This window comes from Hippocampus comes, unplaced genomic scaffold (genome assembly GCF_001891065.2).
Source record: "Hippocampus comes isolate QL1 unplaced genomic scaffold, H_comes_QL1_v1.1 scaffold256, whole genome shotgun sequence".
Lineage (NCBI taxonomy): Eukaryota > Metazoa > Chordata > Actinopteri > Syngnathiformes > Syngnathidae > Hippocampus > Hippocampus comes.
The window spans coordinates 529,557-555,607 of record NW_017806249.1 but is presented as its reverse complement, the minus strand read 5'-3'; the positions used below and the strand labels follow the sequence as shown (position 1 = coordinate 555,607).

Below are 26,051 nucleotides of genomic sequence, written 5' to 3'. Positions count from 1 at the left end.
GTACTTTGCATTTGTCATGTGGTTCAATATTTTCCCGCGTGGGTTTTGACACATCGTTTGATGACAAAATCTTCTACGTTAAAAAGCGTTCCTGGTGGTCAAAATGAATGATGCTAAAAAAGAAACGATTTTACCTAGGGGAGTTTGCACGCTTTATAGCAACATCTGAACAGCATAGACAACAAAGTAAGTTTTGCATAGACAGAGATGGAATTTTATTTGAGGACAGTGCTGCCAACATTCATATGTAAAAGTGAGGTCCGGTGTCCACAAAGACAGGCTTGGTTCAGGTTGTGCCCGCAACTTTGGTTGGTTCTTGTCAAACGGACAGAGGGAAGGCAGTGTCTTTTGTGTGGGAACAATGACGACGTTTGTAACAACCGTGACAGTGTCCCGAGTCAGTCTTTTGAGGGGGAAAAAAGTGGAAAAAACACTGACGAGGTGTCGTCAAGTTTAGTGTGGCAACCTCTAAAAGTAGAAAGATGAGGAGACGGAATCATGAAATGCCCGCTGACTTTTGCGCACGCCGCTACTCTCATAGCCCCGCTGACTTAAAACAAATAAATAGAACATTTACAGCATTTACATTGACACCAAATTACGAATTGATGATGGGCCATCGCAGTGACCGAATACTGATGGCAACAAATATCACAACCGCAAATTATAACAACGTGAATTCTTCACTCGCCCCTGAAGAACTGAAAAACATTCGAACACGTGGGATGCGTCGTGCCCATCGTGAAATTCAGCAGAGAATTGATGAAGCCAAGTGATTCACAACAGCTACAAATATTTTAAAATCACAACTTTCATATGACACCGTGTTGCGTGAGGCCGTGACCCTCCGTCAGCGATCGACGACCGATCGCCTCGGCGACCGGTACAAAAGATGGATTCCAAAGTCCCGCGGTCGCCCGATAGGTCCGCTCACACTCCCTGATTGTGGTCCGCAAGGCGCTGTGTTTCGTCGTCCTTCGTTTGTTTGCACGGCGCTGCCGCGGCCCAAAACGCACAGTGAAGACGCACTACGTCCAAAGCCGAATCGTCAGCTGATGTTCCTTTGGAATATATCCTCAGTTACGACCTCATGTGAGGGGTGGCGAAAAAAAAATTCTTCTCACTCCAGTCCAAAAGTGCTGGTTTCCTCCACGGCGGTCTGCATCTTCTCATACAGCACAGAGAACGACGGGTAGGGAGGCAGGTCCAGGCGGTTGAAACAAGTGTGAGCTCTGAAGAGAACACACAAGTGTGAGACTCGGGCCACACCCGCCCCTAAATTCGTTCAATTTGGAGTTCAGCCAAGATGAATCGCGCCACGCCAACCCACCCGACCGGACTAGTTTCTAATTCAACTGCAGGGACATCGTCTGGCAGACCACTTCGTTCGAATGCGTCCAGCCCACAAGTGTCAAACTCAAGGCCCGGGGGCCAGATCCGGCCCGCCATATCATTTTATGTGGCCCGCGAAAGCAAATCAAACATGTCAACTTTCATGATGCTTGCTAAAATCTCTTCAAAAATTTGTTTGACAGAGAAATCTGAAAATCGCTGATTTTTGCAGCATCAGTGCATTCTGGGACTCTTGCTGAAAACGGGGCCGCGCGACCTGCCATCGCTTTCATGCTGGAGGGGGTGCATCTGGACGCACGAGGTTCCTGCCCGAAAGCGACTCATACATACCTGGGCAGAGACGTGGCCTTGCCCCACTTTTCCACGCAGAATCGCCGAGGTCCATTGCTTCCTCGCAGAGACGCAAAGCCCTCGTAGGGAATACTTGACGTCCCAGTCACAAACTTCAAATACCGGAGCAAAGAAAAAGCAAGCGGAGGTGTCAAAAAGCAAGCGGAGGTGTCATTTAATCAAAGTCAAACTCGACAGAGCAGTTCTGAGCACGTTCATTCCTTACCTGCAGGAGTCGAAGTCTTTGCTCATTGTTGAATCTCTCCACTGCGGCCCAGAACCAACGGATCACGATGTGGTTGTCATGGTAACCTAAATGCCGTCCAAGAAAGCACAGGAATGCAATTAACTCGATAGGTATGCAAACTCTGTACTATTCTACTTTACTACCCCCTGGTCTGTACTTGTGTCATCTTGGTGCCAAGGAACTATCTCGAAGTGAGTTGAGGAGTTTCATTTTCACATGTAGGTACGCGTGTGTATGTATGTATGAATGTATGTATGTATGTCTACACACATACACACACCCACACCCACACACACAACCCCCCCCCCCCCTTCCTCCCCACACCCACCTCCTCTATACTCTGTGTTGTTCCTCCAATCGGACAAGTCAATTTCTGCCGTTCCGGCCATCACCAGCTCCAGCTCCCTGGCATCAAACACCGACACAGAGCGTGCGTCCACCACCTGCCCGTGGCGCAACAACGGCAAAATGGGACTTAGTTGCACGCCGGCCCACAAAGGTTTTCGGCTCCAATGAACTTTCTCACACCTCGTAAAAGCCTCGGACCAAGCTTTCAGTCTGCTGCACGACACCGCGTTCGATCCTCCACTTCACCATCCGTTCAATGTACTCCTTCTTGTTTTTCTCGGTCACGGGGATGTTGGCCCCGCCAGCCTTCAGCTCGCGCTCTGTGATCTGCCGTAACAAAGACACGCCGCGGGATAATGCTAACATACATTTTAAAATGCCACTGACTAACTATTAGTCGCTCATTTTAGTTTAGTTTAGTTTAGGGGGAGGTTGCGACCTGGCCAAAGACTTCCTCATTGACAGTGAAGGTGAGGTCCAGCATGTCCTCAATGTCGTTGTCCTTCATCCACTGAAGCGACTGGTGAAACTCCTCATCCAGATACTCCAGGTCGCTCAGATCGCACGGGCTACACACACACACACAAGACAACAGGCATCGGTGCGGGAATGTTTCGTTGCATGCTTGCGTCCTTCTCCGCCTGCGTACATGCGCAATAATCCTTTATAGAAGGGTCGGGTGAAGAACGCATCCAGAAGGTACTGGTGGATCAGAGCCAAACCCAGAATGCGGCCGCTGAAGCGAAACCTGAAAGTGCACACACGGCCCAGGGAAAACGTTAAGTCGGTTTTACACCTCCGACTAAAAAAAAAAAAAAAAAAAATACAAGTATCGTGACCAACATGAAATTACAATTGCATAGTAGGACTTTGTGCTCATCAAGACCGGGGGTCGGCAACCCGCGGCCCCAGAGCGCCACCCTAGTGGCTCCCCGAAGCTTTTTCAAAAAATGTTTGAAAATGGAAAAAGTTGGGGGAGGGAAATATATTTTTTGTTTTAATATGGTTTATGTAAGGTGACGCTGCCACCTGCTGGACATCTTTTAAGTGATTTCCAATGCAGACAGGCCTGATACTCAGAGGTTCTGTCAGAACCATCTGCATACTATGATGAAATAAATAAATAAATTAGAATAGAATAATAATAAATAAATAAATAAAATAAAATAAAATAAAAATGCAGCACTCACCACTCATGGTGATTGTCCACAAAGGCTGACATGGGGCTGATCTGGACTGTGTATGTGTCGTTTGCAGAATATTCAAAGAGACCATAGTAAGGGTTGAACAATTCTCTTGAAACCAGGAAGAAGAATTCTCGGGAAGGTCCACTATAGTCCAATCTGGAAAAAAAAAAAAGACAAACATCAGCCTCCAACCGTTCACAATCATGCCGGACTCGCCTGCTCGCTTCCAATTTTTCCTCTTTTGATTTTGGTGGCCAATTTAAAATGGCGAATGCTACCCACCCACCCATTTGTTAGGACATGCTTGTTGGTGTCACGACCGACTCACCCCTCCTCGCCCACAAAGCTGACGTACAGCTTGCTGCGCTGCAGATCTTTGCGGGAGTAGCAGGTGATCTGATTGAAGGCATCTTCCAGCAGGTGGTCGCGGCGGATGATCAACCTGACACATGTGTACAAATCTTGTGAATCATGAACACTCACCCACTCGCGGGCAGGCGCCACCTACTTGAGCTTCCCTGGTCCCTGGCCATAGCCTTTGGTCTCCAGCTTTCTGTAGAAGTTGCGCAGTTTGGCCTCAAAGTCTCTCTTATACGGCGCTGGAGCTCTGGCGTTTGCTCTCTGAGTGCCTACAAGACAGAGAAGAGGCATTTTGGCATCTTAGGCATATCTTGGACATATTTCATTGACACTCGAACTCAGCTATGACCAATAATTGTGCAATTGATTGATTCTCCATTTTAATCCAAGCTTCAAAATTGATTATTTTGGACAGCCTCTCAAGCGGTATACGGTATGTCGATGCATTCTTATGGAATGTCGATTCCTTGTCTCATATTCATCTTTTGACAAGATGGTATTAGGAACTCAGACTGAGCAGAGTCTGAGTGTGGCATGCGGTACTTGCGCAAGTCGCCGGATGCGCTAAAATGGCAGCATGTAGAAATGACGTTACCGGGTGAGTTTTGCGGGGAGGAGACAGGGGAGCCCCGAGGAGACTGGCAATAGCTGGGGTGCAGTAAGGCATGAGGAGGCACGTAGGACATGACTTCATCCTCAAACAGACTGCGGAGGAGAGAAAGACGCTAAGCCAACAAGCAGACGGACAAGGATGACATGAAAGGTGGCCTCACCTGAGCAAAATAACGAGGTCGGCGTCTCCCGAGAGCCGCGCCAATCCCGACGCTCCGTCCGTGCGGATCAGCTGGACCTTCTCCCTGTTGTCATGGCAACATTAAACTGCACTGCATGAACAAACTGGAGCCCGTGGCTTCTATACGTTGGCCTTACGACACGAGCGTGGGTTTACCTGAGCGAATGGTTCCGGTGGAAATCTGGCTGCCTCTCCTGTAAAATCTCAAAGATGTTGGGTTGCCGTAGAAATGCCACAATCTTGTCATTGTATGCTACAGGGAGGACAAAAATAATGCACACCGTAAGTCTATTGAAACAAACTGAAGGTTTTTGTTTGTTTTAATTGTACCGCTTGCATGTATGTATACTGACCCACTGGCACAACATCTGGCCCCTGGCCCCTACTAGCGGATGTGAAGGTGCTTGAGGGCCTCGGCAAGATGGGAGGACCAGCATGACGTGACTCTTCGCCTACCTGCAGATAGTTTCAACTTGGTTTTGACCCTTACATACTGTTCGTTTTTTAATGCACACACACTGTAGTATGTTAATTCAAACTCAACTGTTACCTTTTCCAGGTGAATTTTTGAATGTGTGTGTGTGTGTGTGTGTGTGTGTGTGTATATATATATAAATTTAAAGCATTGATTAATTAGATCAATTAATTACAGATCATAATTAATTAATCTCACCATTTTTTAAATCTCTTTTTTTTGGGGGGGGGGGGCTCACTTTAGGAAAAGCCAGGAATTTAAGAAAGATCGAGTACATATTTTCAAAGGCTATTTTGGAACGATATCTTTTCTTTATTGTTCTTAAAACGAAAAGAGGTTTCGCAATTTAGCGACAACACGCGTCCTGATGACGACAGTCGCGGACCGCTGTTGGACGGGACTTACCAGGCGCCGCGGGCTGACTTCACCAGCGCTATGGCTGCGTTGGCGGGTCAGATGTTGGCGGTGAGTCAAGAGGCTCGGTGGTCGACAGCTCTGCAGGGGTAGCCGAGGGTCAATGAAGGTGGTGGCACGGCTATTGTGGTCCACAAAGAAAGGCTGTTGGACAACACGGTTCTGGTCATCTCATGTTTACGTCTCAATAAAGACAACGCAAGTGATTATGAGGATGAGGACGAGGATGAGGAAGGCCCACCTTGCCGGTGTGGTCATGCTTCATCTCCCAGCCTCGAGGCAACTCCAGCTGTTTGTTGGCAAACATGTTGAGGAAGGCCACCAGGTCCCGGTTGTGCTGGTAGCGCTCAAAGTGGTGCGTGTCCCGGCGCACCTTACTGATCATGTGTTTCAAGCACGTGTTGGTGGTAAACATGCGATAGGCACTCTGGCAGAAAGCGGGCAGAGCGAAAGGTTTTACGTAAATGTGAAGCGTCCAGAAAAAGTGTTCACCAGTCGGGCGATCGCTCACTATGCTGATGTTTGCCTTAGACACTTTCAAAGGATTGTTAAAAGCCAACAAAAGCAAATGTCCTTGGATCAGTCTTTTACAAAATAATTCTTTACTCTGTTCTTTGGTTTTTACCTTATGCACAACTCTCATTTATTGTGCAATAACCTAATTGTAACATGTATTTGTTACATATTTTGATGCATTTTTATGCTTGATAAAACATTTACGTCTGAATTTTGGTGGCTTGGAACGGATTAGGGCATTTACATGGAAAACGCGTCTCTACTAACAAACTTTTCTGGTCAAGAAATTTGTTCCAGAACATATTAATTTTGTACGTAGAGGTACCACTGTATGGTATAGAGTTGACAGTAAAGCTAAATGTTTATTTCCTGTGAAATTTGGGGGAACACTGTCGTACATTTTACAAATGAAAATGAAACAATTTCTTTTTGCACATACGGGGTTAGAATGCAGCACAGTGAAGAAGTCGGGGCTGGTGAGGAACCTGGCGCTGGGAGACTGGAGCAGCAGGTAGAGGTGGGATCTGGAACAGGACTGGGCTGCGCTGCTGTCTCGACGCAGCTCTGCAAAAAGACGAGAGCCACGCAAGGTCTATTTCGAGAACATGAGCACATCCATTGCTTTATCGGAATGCTTTGACAGTATTGTGATTTTTAGTGAGTACTTCTCCACGGGCGAACCTGGGAAGGCGGGGTGCAGACCAGTCTCGTCTGGTGGCTGCTCATTGGCCGGCACCTCCTCCCCTCTGCTGTCATTGGTTATCGTCCTCCGAATGCTCTGATACCTGAAGGTGAGTGTTTTCATCGCCGTGGTTACAGTCTGCACGTTCTGTGCCGATGATGTTCAGGTGTTCAGTGGTCCCGACCTGCGGTTCAGCTGCTCCATCTGCTGGATGGAGCTAGACCTCTGGAGTGTCTGCTGGGCAGCCGGGGCTGTGGGACGTTGCCAGGTGGTGGTTCTGTTCACGTGGTCCACGTAAAAGATCCTCCCGTGGCTGTCGATCCGCGCCTCCCAGTCTAATATGCAAACACATGCCCTATGGAGACTGAGCTGCGCTCTGGTTCCTCTTGTGACCGGCTAAGATCATCCTAACTGATGTGAAACTCCTCTACAACGAAACCTACATGGGCGAAAATACCCCCTAGTGTGAAAAGGTTTTCATGCATGAAAGCCATTCCCACTTTTCTGCTACCCCAGCAACGAAAAGTCCCCCTGTTCCGTTATAAGAAATATTTTTCTCTGCTCTTGCCTTGCAACGAGTACAACGAAAACAAGCCTTCCGCAAAAGTCTAATCCAACATCAGCATGCCACAGCGACCTCTGCTGCTCCGTTCGGAAACGGCAACAGCAACCACCACACTGGTTTACACATGCGCAGTAGTCCAGGAAGTATTTGTTTCAGACACAGCACGAACGTTGCATTGCTAAAATGGCGATAAAACGTACCTTTGCATACCAATGAGTTAAAAAAAGAAAAGCTGTAACGCAAAAAACATTATGCAAGAAATTGATGGAAGTGAAAGTGAGTGCTGATCGTAAATTTCGCAATTTCTTTCCCGTTTTTTTTCTTTCTACACTGGCTATATGAAGTGTCAAATAAGTGTATGCTCATACTTATGCACTATTGGAATAAAAATAAAAAGTACACATATACGTTTTTTGTGTGTGTTCGTGTTTACGTCTGAGATAAAATTTGCTACAGTGAAAAGTCCTCTGTTGTGAAAAATTTATTGTTGTAAACATGATTTCGCTGTAGAGGAGTTTCACTGTATATGGTCCGTACGGCGGTTGCAATAAGTTAAGGATATTGGGCTACTGGGTGCTATTGACAGACGAAACCTGAAATGCATTGTAACCTTTACAAGTGAACTTTATTTGACCTTTTTTTTGGAATGCGCATGGTCAACTGCATCCCAAACTTTATTGTGCCATTACAACAAAGCAGCACACCACCAAACAAAAATTTGAACAAAAATATAGATAGATACTGAACTCCACCCCAATTTACTTAAAAATTATTTTCTTGATTAAAGTTGAGTGTTGTATGAATGGCCGCGGGACAAAACAAATGTTGTTTCTTTTTTTGCTCGCTAGAGGAAGAGCATTTAACTGTCTTTGTTTTTCTGTCTGATTTTCACTGTATAGCACTTTTTCTGCACCTATGGTTTTTATTTTTTATTTGTTTTTTTAAGTGCTCTAGAAATAAAGTTGAGTTGAGTTTTGCCCGTCACTCTACATTGCGATCTATTTCCATCATTTCCTATGGGGGACAAGTGTTTCCAAATCCAAACAAGTTGGAGGTCAAGCAACATCCTGCAACCAACTGTGTTTGACCTTGGAGGTCAACCGCTGTATATTTTTTCAACCTGAAAAATGTCCAAAAAAAATACTGAAGAACACTCACTCGGCGGGAGGGGTTCGTCCACTCTCTGGTAGCGACTGATGTCGTGGCGTACGGACGGCAGCGTGTGAACAGAAACGTGGCCGTTGACCTGAGCTGTGGAAGCACGCACGCGCACGCACACAGAAACGTGGCCGTTGACCTGAGCTGTGGAAGCACACACACACACACGCACGCACACACACAATATAAAAGTAATCATCATTTATATTAACGAAACACTATTGGGCATTTAGATAACGGTGCACCATCCATTTAATACCATAAATAATTTCAACAAAGATGTATAATTGCACAATGACAGGTGGTAAGACGTGCAAAGGCGCGATTGGGAGGAATGACCCCTCCCGCGATTTGAACTTAAGTGGCGTTCTGCTACTGGACTTTTGTGCTCATCGTGGATTGTCCACAACGAACAGCACGTTCAAACAGAAGGGTGTCCATCCTTGGCACCAGGGCACACTGCATTTCGATGATCGACTTTGCAATCGTGTCGTTGGATATGAAGCCAACTCTCACTGGAGCGGTTCGAGGCCGACTGTGAAGCGGCTGGGATGAAAATCAGCACCTCCGAATCTGAGACCTCCCTGAGAGAGCTTAGAAGCTTGGTCATCCGGGGAGGGACTCAGAGTCAAGCCGCTGCTCCTCCACGTTGAGAGGAAACAGACGAGATGGCTCGGCTATCTGATTAGAATGCCTCCCGGACGCCTGCCTGGTGAGGCGTTCCGGGCATGTCCCGCCGGCAGGAGGCCCCGGGGACGATCCAGGATATGATCCTTGCGGAAGAGTTGAAAGACGTAGCTGGGGAGATGGAAGACTGGCATTCCCTGTTGGAGCTGCTGCCTCCGCGACACGACCGCGGAGAAGCAGTACTGTTTCAAACAATTTATTTGGGTATCGTTTTTAAATTTAATGTGAGTTTTTTGCTTTCCTGTATTTATTTATATGCAGTGTTACCGTTCAATTGCACATCAGGCCTTTTAAGAATAAAACTACTTGCTACTTGGGCCATGGCGCGACTGAATTTTAATGTTGGTCATTACGATGGCGCTTGGAGAGCTCCGTCTTTTTTGAGGTCGCGCTTTGGGGGGAAAACTGGAAGAGCTTGATATCAATGATTCATTTTTTTCCTCCATGTTATCACTCTCCCTCTTTGGTTTCAAAGTCGGCTCACCGGGTTCTCTATCTGACAACGCCGCGCTCAGTCCATCTCTGGCCCTGCATGCCACCTGGTTGTCAGCAGCAACTTCGGCGGCCCGCAAAGAGCGTCTCTTCCACACTTCTCCTTGCTCATCCACCTCCTCTTCCTCCTCTCCCTGCACTTCTGGGCCAACAGCCCCTGCGGCAGACAAAGTGGGACAGACTTCTTGTCTTCGTTATGTTTATCTTAAGTTCAACAGAAGCCTAGCATCTTCTGGATTCAAAAGTGAGATCATTGTCTGCACCACTCTTCCCAACACACACAGACTTACTCAATGTGAAATCTGGGCCGGTTTAGTTAAACACCCCCCCAAAAAAAAAAAAAAACAAAAACAAAAAAAAAAAAAACAGCCTAAGCACAGTTCAATTGTAAAGATTAAATTCACCACATTTGTGTTTTGCGATGCAATTTAGTCGAATCATGATGTAAATCCCGTATTTTCCGCACTATAAGGCGTACCTTCGATGAATGGCCTATTTTAGAGCTGTCTTCATATGTAGGACGCACCGCATTATAACGCGCATAGAATAGAAGCAACAATAGTTGCGTTATTCTACCACTAGATGGAGTTGTGCCCAGTTAATTGCAAAACGTCTAAATAATCGGAACATTTTTTATTCTTATTCGGGCCCTGTACAATACATACCCAGGATTTGGTATCTTTATTTATTTATATTTTTTGCACCAAAAAAAACAAAAAAAAAAAAACCACTACAGTATTATTCACGGGATTTTATTTTTTTTAGGTATTTTTTGAGGTAGTACTTGGTGACCGCGTCATTTCCCCTCATTTCCCACAGCACACCCGAAGATCAACACAGCACATCAATTAACGGTAGGGAACCATTGAACATGAAGACACAAATGCGAGTGGAATTCAAGTCAGCTTGATGAAGATAAGTCTCGGTGATGAGTGAATTGATTACTGGCCGGGTTCCCACCCACCTGCATCAGAGGTTCCAATGTCGCTCCCCGTTGTCATAGCAGTCGTCGCTAAACTGTTGCTGCTGGATAACTCTGCTCCTTCCTCCTCTGCCCTCGGAGCCACTTCCGTCCTCGTATCCACCTCCTGGGACAAAAAGCAGATCCTCGTTGGGATCAAACATCAACAATCCGAAGATTCATCGACGGCGCAAGTCCAACTCTTTTTCTGTCTTCGAGACTAGCTTGTGCTATTCGGACAGATTTTTCGCACTGGCGGAAAGTCGGGGACAGCAAAAGGCCTTTCTCTTCTGGCCGAAAAACCATCAGAAGCACTTCTTTATAATTACAACCAACATTTTAAAAGCCGTTTAATTAAATTGAATTCATCTACTCTCAACTGTCAGTTCTCTTCATTTTGTCGTGTTTCGACAGTTTGGTTAGTTCGATGCCCACTTCTGAAAAGGTGGCCACTCCCCCGATGCACCAGAACCAACAAATTTGTCTCAATTTGAATCCATGTTGCTAACAACAGCATCATACCTGAATGGGTGAAAGTGGGCCGCAGCTCGCGCTATATGAAGAACTGCAGGCCTGGTTGGTGTTCATCCTCGAATTTTGCTCGCCGCATGTGCAATCGCTTGCAGACTCTAGTTGCGAAGCCTGAGGAGAACCGCTGGTTTCCATTTCTCCACTAACACGTGCCGATGCGCCGGTGGCATCCGCGCTGTTGATCATCGGCATCTCCTCCATTTGCAGCTTCGCCGCGCTCCCCGAACCATCGACCTGAGCCGATTCAGCGACAGGAGAGTCCGCTTCTGATCCGGCGCGCTCGCATTTGGAGCCCTCGCTCCCACCGGCAACGTCCGCGGCCGCGGTCCTTTGCGACCTTGTCTCCTGCTGGGTACCGCGCTGCCCCGCGCTCTCCTCGTCCTCGTCCGAGTCGATGTGGAGCATCGCGTTGAGGCGCGTGTCCGTGGGAAAGCTGGAGCGGAGCCTTGGCGACGGCCCTGCAGGAAGTCGCTCCACGGGGATGCCGGAGGCCTCAATGGCATCCAAGTAGTCATTGAGGGACACTTGCCTGTGGGTGTGGCCGCCCGCGGCCGCCAGAACCGTGTCCTCCTGCCAGGCGCTGCTGTTGCCATAGTAACAAGAACCGTTGACTAACAGGGGGCTTTCCTCCGAGCCTGTGAGGGCAGCGCCGCATGCGAGGCGAGAAGATGAGGAATGGTGCGGGAGGTCATCGTCGTCAGACGGACTCCCGGGGTCGCTGTTCACGGCGCTGCCCAAAATGGTTCCTGTTGCATCTGGAGAGGAACACAAGCTTGTTCGATCCATCACCTCCACCAAAGAGATTCGATGTTTTCATTGCGCAAGTTTTATTTGCAGAGTTGCGTGAAAAAAAAAATATTGCTTCTTTTTCTAATCAAACTGGAAGTACCTCGCACATATTCATCGTTTACTATTCACAAACTCGCCTATTCACGAACTATTCACTAAATGGCTAAAGTCAAGCCTCCCCTTTCTCAAGAGCACTTTGAAAGAGTCATTCATGCCTTCGTCACATCTCGGCTGGATGACTGTAACGCACTTTACATTGGAGTCAGACAATCCTCCATGTCCAGTTGGGCCAAAATGCTGCCGCTTGCCTCTTGACTGGTACTCGTCAGAGGGAACTCCTACTCTGACCTCCCTTCACTGGCTCCCAAAATATTTTCGAGTTCTTCTGAAGATCTTATTATTTGTTTTCAAATCTTGAAATGGCCTCGCCCCCACTTCTACCTTTCCCACTGCTTTGGAATGACCTCCCACTGAACATTCGGCAAGCCCCCCTCGCTGGCCATCTTTAAAACTCGTCTTAAAACTCATTTTTATTCTTTGGCTTTTGACTCAGTATGAGACTTGATTTTTAGTTTGACTGTTTTTGTGCTTTCTACTGTCTTTTCATATTATTTTTTGTTGTTATCTGAATTATTTTTGCTCCATGTACGGCACTTTGTACACAGCGGCAGTTGTTTTCAAGTGCTCTCGAAATAAGTTGAGTTGAGTCGAACTAGATGCTGATCCAAATAAGCATTATTTGGCCTTGACGATTGTCTGCGCTTCACAGCCATTCTTAATACTTACTCAGGACACGCTTTTATTTATTTTTTTATCTTCGAGATGGATTGTTAATAACAACGACAAAATGTGAAATCAACACATACCCTCATGTCCAGTAGACGTGATGTCCACCCGGAACTGCAGCTGCCCGCTAACGTGATCTGTCGGGAGGCGGCGACATAAGCTGTAGCTGACCGGGTGTTGGCTGTAGAAACACAAAGAGCGGAATTTCATAAAAAAAAAAAAAAAAAAGCCAGAGAACACCCCCCCCGAGTTTCCACACACGATGCAAATCGACTCACTCGGCCGCGGGCCCCTCCAGAAGTCTCTGTACAGGTATGATCAGCTGACCCAGAAAGCGCTTGATGATTGGTCGGCTCTTGGCAAACTTATCTTTCACTTCGATCTCCATCACGTCACTCATCAGGGCCACAAAAGTGTATTTCTACAACACAACAGGGAAAAAGGAGCGTCAAAGAGCCATTCAAATTGGCCTGCGGGAGCGACGGCCCATCACGTTGCCGACCTCGCCGTGCCACACGGGGTTGGTGGTATTGGCGATAATGGAAGTCCGCCTCTCCTGGCCGTGGTGGGTGAACTTGGGGAGGGCCGTCCTTTTCCCGGGCTGAATGGACATCTTCAAGTAAGGGTCCGGGTTGAAAAACATGCCCTTCTTTAGGCCCACCGCCCGAATGTCTGCAATGGACAACACACACTTGGTTCATGTTACATTGGCGTGCATTTAAAGGGGTCTTTGCACCCCTGAGATGCGTCCTCTCACCTGAGAGGGTGAAGCTGACCAACTTGCGACAGTGCTCCGCCCCTGACTGGCTTTCAATTTGACCCTCGCTGCCCACCTGGGGAGAGAGAAAGAACAGAAAAAGGCTCCCTCAGCAGACTTGGTTTTAAACGTTTTTTTTCCCCAAGATAACGCAGCAGTTGGCAGGCGTCGGCAAGCGCTCTTGAAGAGCCTTGCTTATTTTGTTTTTTTGAGGTTTTTGTCTTTTGTTTTGTCACATGGTGTTTGTTGCTACGTTGTGTGGACCCGATGTGGATTTTTTTCAGTGTTTTTTTGGCCACGACATTCATCAAAGGAGAAGAATCTGTGCATGGTGGTTGCGCCTTGTCGGCAGCACGCGTGCACTGGCACTGATTTGGATTGGGAGGAACGTCGTTCGCTTGGAATTGAAATGAATTTATACGTGACAGGAGAAGTGAACCAATCTCTTTTTTTTCCGGCGCGCTCGCATTGGGAGCCCTCGCTCCCACCGGCAACGTCCGCGGCCGCGGTCCTTTGCGACCTTGTCTCCTGCTGGGTACCGCGCTGCCCCGCGCTCTCCTCGTCCTCGTCCGAGTCGATGTGGAGCATCGCGTTGAGGCGCGTGTCCGTGGGAAAGCTGGAGCGGAGCCTTGGCGACGGCCCTGCAGGAAGTCGCTCCACGGGGATGCCGGAGGCCTCAATGGCATCCAAGTAGTCATTGAGGGACACTTGCCTGTGGGTGTGGCCGCCCGCGGCCGCCAGAACCGTGTCCTCCTGCCAGGCGCTGCTGTTGCCATAGTAACAAGAACCGTTGACTAACAGGGGGCTTTCCTCCGAGCCTGTGAGGGCAGCGCCGCATGCGAGGCGAGAAGATGAGGAATGGTGCGGGAGGTCATCGTCGTCAGACGGACTCCCGGGGTCGCTGTTCACGGCGCTGCCCAAAATGGTTCCTGTTGCATCTGGAGAGGAACACAAGCTTGTTCGATCCATCACCTCCACCAAAGAGATTCGATGTTTTCATTGCGCAAGTTTTATTTGCAGAGTTGCGTGAAAAAAAAAATATTGCTTCTTTTTCTAATCAAACTGGAAGTACCTCGCACATATTCATCGTTTACTATTCACAAACTCGCCTATTCACGAACTATTCACTAAATGGCTAAAGTCAAGCCTCCCCTTTCTCAAGAGCACTTTGAAAGAGTCATTCATGCCTTCGTCACATCTCGGCTGGATGACTGTAACGCACTTTACATTGGAGTCAGACAATCCTCCATGAAGCGTCTCCAGTTGGTCCAAAATGCTGCCGCTTGCCTCTTGACTGGTACTCGTCAGAGGGAACTCCTACTCTGGCCTCCCTTCACTGGCTCCCAAAATATTTTCGAGTTCTTCTGAAGATCTTATTATTTGTTTTCAAATCTTGAAATGGCCTCGCCCCCACTTCTACCTTTCCCACTGCTTTGGAATGACCTCCCACTGAACATTCGGCAAGCCCCCCTCGCTGGCCATCTTTAAAACTCGTCTTAAAACTCATTTTTATTCTTTGGCTTTTGACTCAGTATGAGACTTGATTTTTAGTTTGACTGTTTTTGTGCTTTCTACTGTCTTTTCATATTATTTTTTGTTGTTATCTGAATTATTTTTGCTCCATGTACGGCACTTTGTACACAGCGGCAGTTGTTTTCAAGTGCTCTCGAAATAAGTTGAGTTGAGTCGAACTAGATGCTGATCCAAATAAGCATTATTTGGCCTTGACGATTGTCTGCGCTTCACAGCCATTCTTAATACTTACTCAGGACACGCTTTTATTTATTTTTTTATCTTCGAGATGGATTGTTAATAACAACGACAAAATGTGAAATCAACACATACCCTCATGTCCAGTAGACGTGATGTCCACCCGGAACTGCAGCTGCCCGCTAACGTGATCTGTCGGGAGGCGGCGACATAAGCTGTAGCTGACCGGGTGTTGGCTGTAGAAACACAAAGAGCGGAATTTCATAAAAAAAAAAAAAAAAAAGCCAGAGAACACCCCCCCCGAGTTTCCACACACGATGCAAATCGACTCACTCGGCCGCGGGCCCCTCCAGAAGTCTCTGTACAGGTATGATCAGCTGACCCAGAAAGCGCTTGATGATTGGTCGGCTCTTGGCAAACTTATCTTTCACTTCGATCTCCATCACGTCACTCATCAGGGCCACAAAAGTGTATTTCTACAACACAACAGGGAAAAAGGAGCGTCAAAGAGCCATTCAAATTGGCCTGCGGGAGCGACGGCCCATCACGTTGCCGACCTCGCCGTGCCACACGGGGTTGGTGGTATTGGCGATAATGGAAGTCCGCCTCTCCTGGCCGTGGTGGGTGAACTTGGGGAGGGCCGTCCTTTTCCCGGGCTGAATGGACATCTTCAAGTAAGGGTCCGGGTTGAAAAACATGCCCTTCTTTAGGCCCACCGCCCGAATGTCTGCAATGGACAACACACACTTGGTTCATGTTACATTGGCGTGCATTTAAAGGGGTCTTTGCACCCCTGAGATGCGTCCTCTCACCTGAGAGGGTGAAGCTGACCAACTTGCGACAGTGCTCCGCCCCTGACTGGCTTTCAATTTGACCCTCGCTGCCCACCTGGGGAGAGAGAAAGAACAGAAAAAGGCTCCCTCAGCAGACTTGGTTTTAAACGTTTTTTTTCCCCAAGATAACGCAGCAGTTGGCAGGCGTCGGCAAGCGCTCTTGAAGAGCCTTGCTTATTTTGTTTTTTTGAGGTTTTTGTCTTTTGTTTTGTCACATGGTGTTTGTTGCTACGTTGTGTGGACCCGATGTGGATTTTTTTCAGTGTTTTTTTGGCCACGACATTCATCAAAGGAGAAGAATCTGTGCATGGTGGTTGCGCCTTGTCGGCAGCACGCGTGCACTGGCACTGATTTGGATTGGGAGGAACGTCGTTCGCTTGGAATTGAAATGAATTTATACGTGACAGGAGAAGTGAACCAATCTCTTTTTTTTCCATCAACGGACAACACTACAGCTTCTTGTTTACTTTCAAACTTAGCTTGTCGCTGACGTGTGCACATTTTCAGCATGACATCTTCAAGTAAGGGTCCGGGTTGAAAAACATGCCCTTCTTTAGGCCCACCGCCCGAATGTCTGCAATGGACAACACACACTTGGTTCATGTTACATTGGCGTGCATTTAAAGGGGTCTTTGCACCCCTGAGATGCGTCCTCTCACCTGAGAGGGTGAAGCTGACCAACTTGCGACAGTGCTCCGCCCCTGACTGGCTTTCAATTTGACCCTCGCTGCCCACCTGGGGAGAGAGAAAGAACAGAAAAAGGCTCCCTCAGCAGACTTGGTTTTAAACGTTTTTTTTCCCCAAGATAACGCAGCAGTTGGCAGGCGTCGGCAAGCGCTCTTGAAGAGCCTTGCTTATTTTGTTTTTTTGAGGTTTTTGTCTTTTGTTTTGTCACATGGTGTTTGTTGCTACGTTGTGTGGACCCGATGTGGATTTTTTTCAGTGTTTTTTTGGCCACGACATTCATCAAAGGAGAAGAATCTGTGCATGGTGGTTGCGCCTTGTCGGCAGCACGCGTGCACTGGCACTGATTTGGATTGGGAGGAACGTCGTTCGCTTGGAATTGAAATGAATTTATACGTGACAGGAGAAGTGAACCAATCTCTTTTTTTTCCATCAACGGACAACACTACAGCTTCTTGTTTACTTTCAAACTTAGCTTGTCGCTGACGTGTGCACATTTTCAGCATGACGTCTCTGATCCACTGGTGTAAGGACACTTTGAGTCTCTCCTCTTTCATCTAGAGCCGCTTCAAACAACAAAGCGCATGAGGGGAAAAGTGGTTTAGATTGCACGACCATCCGTGTTTTTATGTTATGTGTTGTGTTGATTATTTTACTTTATGTTAACTGTTTTGTAAAGCGCTTTGTTACAGCTGTAGCTGTTGCGAAAGGGCTATATAAATAAATATGTAATGTATTGTCTTGTAAACCTTCAAGTCAGAAATGTCTTCATTCAGCTTCCATTCAGGATTGTTTATTTAGATCCTGTGCCCGAAGCAAAAAATATCTTGGTGCGTGGAGCGGGGAATGGAACAGAAGTGCCAGCGCCACCCTCCGCAGCAATGCAATTAAGAAGGACATGAGGGAAGGAAGGATGGTAAAACGGCTGTACCGTCACGCCAGGGTTCTTGACGGTGATGCAAGGCGTTGTTGCTCTGAGGGCTCCGCTCACACCGTGATAGTATTTGAAGCAGATCTTCGTCTCATCTGCAGAGAGACAAGACTGCATCATTCACACGGTTTCGATTCGCAGCCTTGCTTCCTCTCATATAAGTGTGAAATAGAAAAAGGAATCGCAGCACGGACATCGTGTGAGTGGCCTCATACAGAATTCAGTTGAGCAAATGTCTGAGCGTATTTTGCCTTTTTTTTTTTTTTTAAAAACAGGTACTCACAGTCCATGAAGTAGGGCCCCGCCTCTAATTTCCACACAATCTGTCCTCGCTGAGTGCCGTTCACGCCGCGGTTCTTGGAGTCCCACACATTGGCGACGCATGTCTCGTCTGGAGAACACATCAACGACCGGATCAATGGCAGTCTTTTTTCAGCCAACAATGAGACGTCGTTTACATCACCACTCTGCTACATTTTTTATTTTTCCCGGCGTCGCCCGCAGTGCCCCGCCCACTGCACACAGAAAGTGGATGAAGACGATTGGAGATGTAGCACCCCGAAGAAAAAAAATGTGAGAACATGTCGACAAACTCGTCACTAACTAAGTTCGCTTTGCCAAAAAATTAGGAGTTCATTTTTCTTCAGAATTTTTCCTTCTCAAAATTCTCAAAACATTTATGATGGCTTGGCAGGACAATTCACTTTTAATAAGTATGATTTGATTAAAAAAAAATAAATTGCTTAGAAATGAAATTTGTATCATCGCACTATTTCAAAAACAGCATAGCCGAATTTTTTTTATTGTTGCAGCAAAAGTGACAAAAAAAGAAAACGGACTTGTCATTTTAATGTTTTTTTTTTTTTTTGGTTGCGATTTTTATTTTATATAACCAGTCTTGGTCTTATCTCAATTTCAACCTCCAAAAGTTTTCTCGGTCTTGAGTCTTGGTAATGCCTTGGTCACAGTTAGTGTGGTTAGTCTCCTTGGTTGTGTTGACGACAACACGAGCAAAGATGCACAACTAATATGGTATTTGAATTGAGCAAATTACTTGAGATCTCCCATACAAGCGTCCAACAAGTACAACTCAAAGTATATCTACCCATGGTTTGTGTGTGTTCATGTTCACTCCGGTGACTCTCCTAAGCTTGGTTGTATGCGTGAGCAGAAGCTACAGGCCGCCACAGGAACCACATACAATTGAAATAACTGAGTTCTTTTTTTTAACGCTTATACTACCGTATATTATTTTAGGATGGATGGATGGATGGATGGATGGATGGATAGATAGATAGATAGATAGATAGATAGATAGATAGATAGATAGATTGATAGATAGATAGCGAGCTAGCTAGCAAGATAGATGGAAAGCTAGCTAGCTAGCTAGACAGATAGAATTAAAGAATAAATATACACACACACACACACACACACACACACACACACACACACACACACACACAACAGTGGAATACCGCTGTAACAAAGCACTTTACATAAAACAAAATAATATACGAAAATAATACCGATTTTCATCAACTGTTGAATTCTACTAAGTAGGACCCCCCCCCTCCCCAAATGAAAACAAAGCTGCCCTACAAATGATTTGCACTAATAGCAATTCAGTATTTGAGAAGGAAAATGTACAGTTTCACTTTCTGACTTTTGCCGGCCCCCACAAAGTTTTTCATTATCTTATTAATTGGCATCATTTTGATGTAGGGAAACAAATGGTCAAATGTTTCAGACAGATCGATCAAAACCCTCCCTTGTATACAGACACACACACACACACACACACACACACACACACACACACACACGCACACACACACACACACACACACAAACTCACGTACATGCACTCACCCACCCCCACATATCCAAACACCCACCCACAAACGCACGACGCACGCACGCACACACAGTCCCTTTATTGACCGCAGTCAGGTCACCATCAATAAAGAGCTTTGTAGCTGACAGCCATAATGTGCCGCTGTCACGGTGGTGAACAACACACAGGACAGACAGGATGATAGTGCGGATCGAGGGAAAGCCGAGTCTTCCACGCCCTCATCCCCTGGAGTAATCCCCAAGTTAACCCTTCCTGTTTTTTACGGTCTGGATCAATACTATCCAAGAGCCCGAGAGTCTGTGGTGGAATGAAGCTCACCTTAGAGCAGCATTCTTGCCTTTGTGACATTGGGACTTGATCAGGATTTGGAAAAGCCAGTTTCGAGAATAGGCTTGAGACCAACTTGATATTTTAGCTCATGTGACTTTTCTTTGCAGCTCCACAGTACGCCATCTTTGGCATTCCACAAATGAATAAATAACTGTTTCTTGATTTTTAACACTTTATCACATGCTGTCACAGTGACAGTGAACATGCAACACTGACTCAAATGAATCCCACTGCCCCATAGTGTAAGATCCATCCATCCATTTTGTAATCTGCTTTATCCTCAGGAGGGTCACGAGGGGTGCCACAGCCTATCCCAGCAGTCTTCGGGCAGTAGGCAGGGGACACCCTGAACCGGTTGCCAACCGATCGCAGGGCACACACATTGACGGGCAACCATTCACACTCACACTCACACCGAGGGCGGACAATTTAGAGTGTTCCATTCAGCTGCCATGCATGTTTTTGGAATGTGGGAGGAAACTGGAGTACGCAGGCACGAGGACAACATGCAAACTCTACACAGGAAGCCCGAAGTCGGAATCAAACCCCCGCACCTTTGCGCTGTGAGGCCGACGTGCTCACCAGTCATCCACCGTGCCGCTCGCGAGATAAATCAGTTCATGAAACGATTAGACCGCTGTGTTGAATTTGTCAGACTCGTCAAGTCATTTGATGCCACCAGCCGGAGTAGAAAACTGCAAATTAGTGTGTTTGTCAACAGGCGGATTTGAGAATGCCAAAGCAAATGGTGATTCATTTTCTGAACCGCCGATCCTTTCAAAGTTCAAGATGCCCCCGCTAAAGTGACTTACTCTCCGTATTTGCTCACCTATGTGGTACAGTCCGATCCAGTCGGTGGCATCCACCTCCTCTTTGATGTCCCAGGAGATAACCAGGCGCCCGTGGCCAAGGACAAGCTGGTACGTCGACGCCGTGAGTGAGGAGCGGCTGTCCGACGTGACAAGATCGGTGTCGCTATTGGCCCGCTGCAGCCCCACCCCCGCCGCTTCCGGCTGACCCCCCGACGTCAAGACCGGCGACGCGGGCGAAGAAGAGCCGGACAGGCTGCGGATGTTTTCCGGCCCGATGGTGTACGGCCGGCCGTGAGGGCTACGGCGCCTCACCGCCATCAAGTGTTCCCGGGCGCTGCCGTTGGTTCCCGGCGAGGACGGCGGCGGGGGGGAGGAAGAGGTGGCTGTGGTGGCTGTTGCCATAGTTACCACAGCATCACATGTGAGCGCGGCCTGCTGCTGAGTGTCAAGATAATGGCAGTGATGAGGAAGGAGCAGACGACTGGGTGGGCGTGGGGGGAGGTTAACGGTGGAGAGCAGGTGGAAGGAAATGGAAGGAAATCACAATCCAAAAGGACAACCGACGGCGATGACGACTCAGGGGGACGATGGAAAACGAAGCGCTCTGTCCAAGGCACTTGAAAATCTCTGCATATCCCCGCCCCGCATTTCTTTGGCTGCGATACTTCAGTTCCATGTCACGTGATTGCAGGTTCACGCGCGGCGAGTCAGGATCAGGTCTTTGGTCTTCGTGTGGTTCTCCAAACTTGCAAAAGTCTCCCATATAAGACGGGCGGGATAAGCGAGGTCCCCGCGACGATCGCCGCTCTTCACCTCAGGGAGGCGGGCAGGTGGAGGGATGACGGAGGCCTGTTAGGAAAGAAGCGGGCAAGATAAAAGAAGAAAATGATGGTGAGTATTTTAGGTCCGACAGCCATCGTCTTTTCCTGAATTCTGTTCGAATGTCGCCATCCATCATATCAAATTGGATTCTATCATGGATCGTTCTCCGTTCATTCCAGATGCGTCAAGAACCACATAAATGATCTATTTCACCACATGAATGCAAAACTTAATCAAATCAATCAAGAAAATGATCCTGATTCTTGCGCGAGAGAAACTTCCAATCGAATTTTGCACAGGATATCCAAAAGGAGCACCAAAATATTCGATAGGTGCAGGCCTAACTTGAAAGGACATTTCAAAGCATTTACAAAAACAAAAGTGTTGTGAAGACATTTAAAAGTCAAGAATTAAAAAGCAGCGGACTAAAATGACTAAAAGAGTGCGCAGCTCAAAAAACGAGATTTTAGAAAACACAATTTGAAAAATGCCTCGGGAGACCTCAACTATTGGCATGAGGAAAAGAAAAATCAAGCAATATTAACAGTCAACAACAAGCTTGTTCCACTTTCATGAAAGAAGAAACGACAAGCATCTTCGATATCCCCAAATGAATTTGATCATTGTCAAAAATATCAACAGAAACTAAAACCGGAGCTATTGTCAAAGGCAGATTGTCATTTTCTGACTCAGCAGCCCAGAAACCATTCAAATATCTTTGGCATTCCAAAAAGAAGAAACAAAAATGTTGACCAGTGTCATAAAGGAAGCCAGCAAATCAGGGGGCGGGGGCTGTATTACATGTATAAATACAGAGGAAAAAAAACATGTTTTAAGGGTAAATGTGGGGGGTCTGTATTATTTATTTATTTATTATTTGATTTTTACGGTATTTCAACTTTTTTGATTTTTTTTTTTTTAATGTCTTTACTCAATTTATTTGACGAGTCATCGCAGCCCGAATTATCCTCAATTTTATTTTGAAACGTGTCGAGCTGAAGTGGCAGCATGCTAATTTGAGTGGCTCGCGTTCGGTTCGAGGTCCTAAATTGTTCCTAAGTGTGAATGTCAATATGTCAACTGCTGCTCGCGCGTCCAGCAGGTGCCCTGTGATTGGCTGAAAAGCAGTCCGGCATGTACGCCGCCTCTCGCTCAAAGTCAGCTGCGATCAACTCCGATTGAACCCAAATAAAGACGAGCACGGTGGAAAATGGATTTGATAAAGCATGAGTCACGTTTGATGCCAGAGCCAAGGGCCAACCCGAACTATTTTATTGGCTGACATAAATAATGTATGTCATTTAACAATTAGCCGCCGCATCCTTGCCTCGGAATATCGAATTTTAAAAAGGCTTCGCGATACGCGTGCAGAACTTCCTTGCTGTCTTCGCCGCATCGTCGCAGCGAATAGCTTCGCTTGTGGCACAAACGACAGCGCGGTGACTTAAAAACATGCAGAGCGCCGGATTGTGGGAGCACTCCAACCACGTGAGCGGCACCAGCATCAAGTCTGTGGGTTATTTATAAATGGTGCCACTTTGCAACTAAAAATAGAGACAAGTGCAAAACCGAGCCAGGCACATTTTGCAAAACAATGTTCACTTGAAGGGTAAACTTGTGGTTGTCTAGTATGGCATCTGGGGGAGTGCGCGACCGCTCGCACACACGCGCATGTGTTTCTTATTTAAAAAAAAAAAAAAAAAGCCAAAACAAATGTTTTTGCGGTCTGGAGATTTTTTTTTTTATCCTTTGGATTCCAACAGGAAAAAAAAATACACAAGCTTAAAAAACACTCCGTATCTTCTCAGCAAGTTACAGGCGAGGGATGGTTGAGGGCTACGAAAGTGAATTATAAAAGTGTCCCAGTTCACATGCATTTAAAAGAAAAAAGAAAATGACTGACAAATATGGCTTGCTTCATGAAGCAATGCCTGCGACGTAACCTGTTTGCAGCCGGTCTGACATGTGAAACAAACTCTGTGAAAGCTGAGCCCGTTTACTACGTTTGCACCCGCATAACGTTCGCATTTCAAAGTCCCGATTTTGCGCAATTCTTTTTCCATTTTGCTTAGAACCAACACCTTTACACCATAAACTTCTCGATAACGACCAGATTTTTCCCCACAAAATAGTGAAAACGTCTTGGTGACAACGAACCGCGGGAAGCTAACAGCAGCCGCGACCTTGCTTATGGGCAAAATGTATGGCGCGGGATTCCCCTCTGTTGCTTAGCAACACGACTGATCAACTGGTACCCTTGTTGTACTTCCGGAGGCACCGCGCTGTCCTGAGCACACGGTCGGAAAACACGTCTGGTAAATGGAAGCAAATCTCGCTGCCTGCCAAGGCTGACATTGTCTATCATTTTCGAAAGCAGACGAAGCTCAGCCGAGATTACGAATTGGCAAAGTCGACCGTTTTGACAATCATCCGCAATGGCGACAAACTCATGGCAGAGTTCGAGGCCAACAGATTGAACGATGATCGTCGACGGCTTCGGAACGCGGCGCAGCCTAAAATGGAGAAGAGGCACTTTTTAATTTTCTTTTGCGAACTGAATGTTTTCAGAGATGACGTAAGAATGCGACACTTGTTTGTTTCATGTCGAATAAAATAATTTATTGTACATCCTGTCAACACGTATTTGTAATTGACGTGTTTAGACTGTATTACAGGTTCATGTTTTTACATCGATAAACGTTCATACTGTACAACTACTTTGTAGTTGGCGGCCATTTTATTGGACACGGTTACAATTGACTACCGTTAGATTCCTTCTGTCCCTCGAGGTGCGCCCTAACGAGGTTCGACTGTCGTGATAAGGCAGGACAATGAAATCGACTTCTCCGAGACAGAACAAGGTACATCATTCTGTGATGTATCCACTGTTTGGGACAGTTTTGTTTGGTGATCTGCCTTGGCCCAAGAAAGGTTAGGGAGGACTTTCTCTGAGAGGATGTATTGCTTTGCAGAAAAGGATGGCAGACATGACTCCCATCATATATTCTTACAAATATCTCAGCACACTTAAAAAACAATTGAAATGACTTTTGTCATTTTACCCTAGGGGACTGTAATTCACAAATTAAGACACGTTGTAATGTAATAATACTATAGTAGCCATACATACTACTATATTTCAACAGAATGCAGCTTCTATTTTTATGCTCAGGTGATGATTCAATGCAATAAGAGGAAAATAACATTTGAACTGAATTGCAAAGTAAGATAAAATACCAAGGAATATTTGAGAGCAATCGGGTTCTCGCAGGAGATGATGATGATGATGAGTAGGAGGCTTTTGAGGAAGGAAATGTGAGCCGCCCAGTTGTTATTCTGGGATCAATGTGGTAGTAGAAACACAATGCCGCTTGTCGTCTTTGCACACGAACACAAAGGGGGGGAAAAAAAAATCAAGTTGGCCTCTCTTTCTTGAAACATGGTTGAGAAATGCCACTCAACAGGCCTTTGATGATACTTGGAATTGGGAGCCCCGTCGCTGCACGAGCAAGCAGCCCAGAAAATAACACCTTGCGATCGATGGCTTTACATCAAGCAATGAGGTCAACAATGAAATGTCTATTAAAAAAAAAAAGAAGAAAGAAAATAATACTTTCGCTCACCTTTGTTGCGGTGAGTTCAACGCCCCATCCGCGAGACAAAATCGACCCGCAAATGTCCCGCACTGATGCACGACGTAGCCTCGCTCTGCCCCGGAGCTCAACGACCTGTCAGCGGCCGGCACCCGGCCGAGGTGCCGCCTCCCCCTAGCGGTAGTGGGATAGTCTGTCGGAACCTACTGGTTCGCCACACACCAAAAGCGAGCAAACATGTCAGGTCGGAAGCGTCTCATCATGGCTGGCTGTCTCCCTCTCGCTGCGGTGCAGCCAGCCAGGCTCATGTCTTATTTATGGGGCGGGAGCTGCCGACATCCGGCGCCCCGTTTCCGCTGCGCTTTCCCGGCTTGTTCAGCGAAAACAAGTCCCCGGCACAGCCATGTTATCCCCTCTTTTGGGATGATGAGTGCGGACGAACAACTTTGAATGTTTTCGGGGCCGAGCGCGAGTGTGTTCTGGTCCTGTTCGACGTCAAAATAACACCGCCCCCCTCCCTCCTCTTTGTGCATCACGTGTCGAGACGGTGGTTCGGGCCCCTTTAAGAGGCTACACTGGGTCAACATTCTGTTTGTGATTAGGGATGAAAAGCACCAATCTGTTCCTGGAGGGGAGGCGGGGTTCACAAATCATATTCATTTCTGGGTCATTCCACAATTGAGTTCTTATAATGGCGCCAACATTTGACTCGACCGGACCGTTTACTTATAATGGCGCCAACATTTGACTCGACTGGACCGTTTATTTGATTTTGTTGGTTGCCCCCCCCCCCCAAAAAAAAAACACCGGCCAATAAACCAGGTAAGAACGTGATTCGACCAGCTCTAAATTAATTGTTGTACAAATAATGTCTGTACAAATCTGAGCTGGAGTTTTCCCAATAGAGTCTAGTTGCAGACATGCACTGCCAGACAGGAAGTGGTTGGATAGATTTCAACATAAAAGATTTGATGCTGGGTCAGGCAGGAACTATCCATCCATCCATCCATCCATCCATCCATCCATCCATCTTCATCACCGCTTATC

At 46.9% G+C, this 26,051-nt stretch overlaps 1 protein-coding gene across 1 annotated transcript; it reads right to left on the bottom strand.

Moving 5' to 3' along the window:
* Positions 1-187: 187 nt before the first annotated feature.
* On the bottom strand, positions 188-25,714 carry LOC109507775 (E3 ubiquitin-protein ligase HECW2-like). The gene is made up of 38 exons (XM_019857424.1): positions 25,035-25,714; positions 20,607-21,438; positions 17,873-17,980; positions 17,590-17,684; positions 16,634-16,709; positions 16,483-16,548; positions 15,954-16,061; positions 15,699-15,868; positions 15,475-15,617; positions 15,277-15,377; positions 13,899-14,369; positions 13,432-13,539; positions 13,177-13,346; positions 12,953-13,095; positions 12,755-12,855; positions 11,091-11,854; positions 10,572-10,695; positions 9,600-9,764; positions 8,429-8,521; positions 6,890-7,040; positions 6,705-6,808; positions 6,463-6,587; positions 5,749-5,934; positions 5,499-5,651; positions 4,972-5,074; positions 4,775-4,871; positions 4,599-4,682; positions 4,421-4,530; positions 3,974-4,094; positions 3,794-3,907; positions 3,469-3,621; positions 2,928-3,026; positions 2,718-2,847; positions 2,459-2,605; positions 2,259-2,373; positions 1,910-1,995; positions 1,684-1,796; positions 188-1,232 (listed from the first exon to the last, which is right to left on the bottom strand). The coding sequence occupies exons 2-38, from the start codon at positions 20,989-20,991 to the stop codon at positions 1,121-1,123; spliced, it is 5,694 nt and encodes a 1,897-aa protein (XP_019712983.1). The 5' UTR covers positions 20,992-21,438; positions 25,035-25,714; the 3' UTR covers positions 188-1,120.
* Positions 25,715-26,051: the final 337 nt, after the last annotated feature.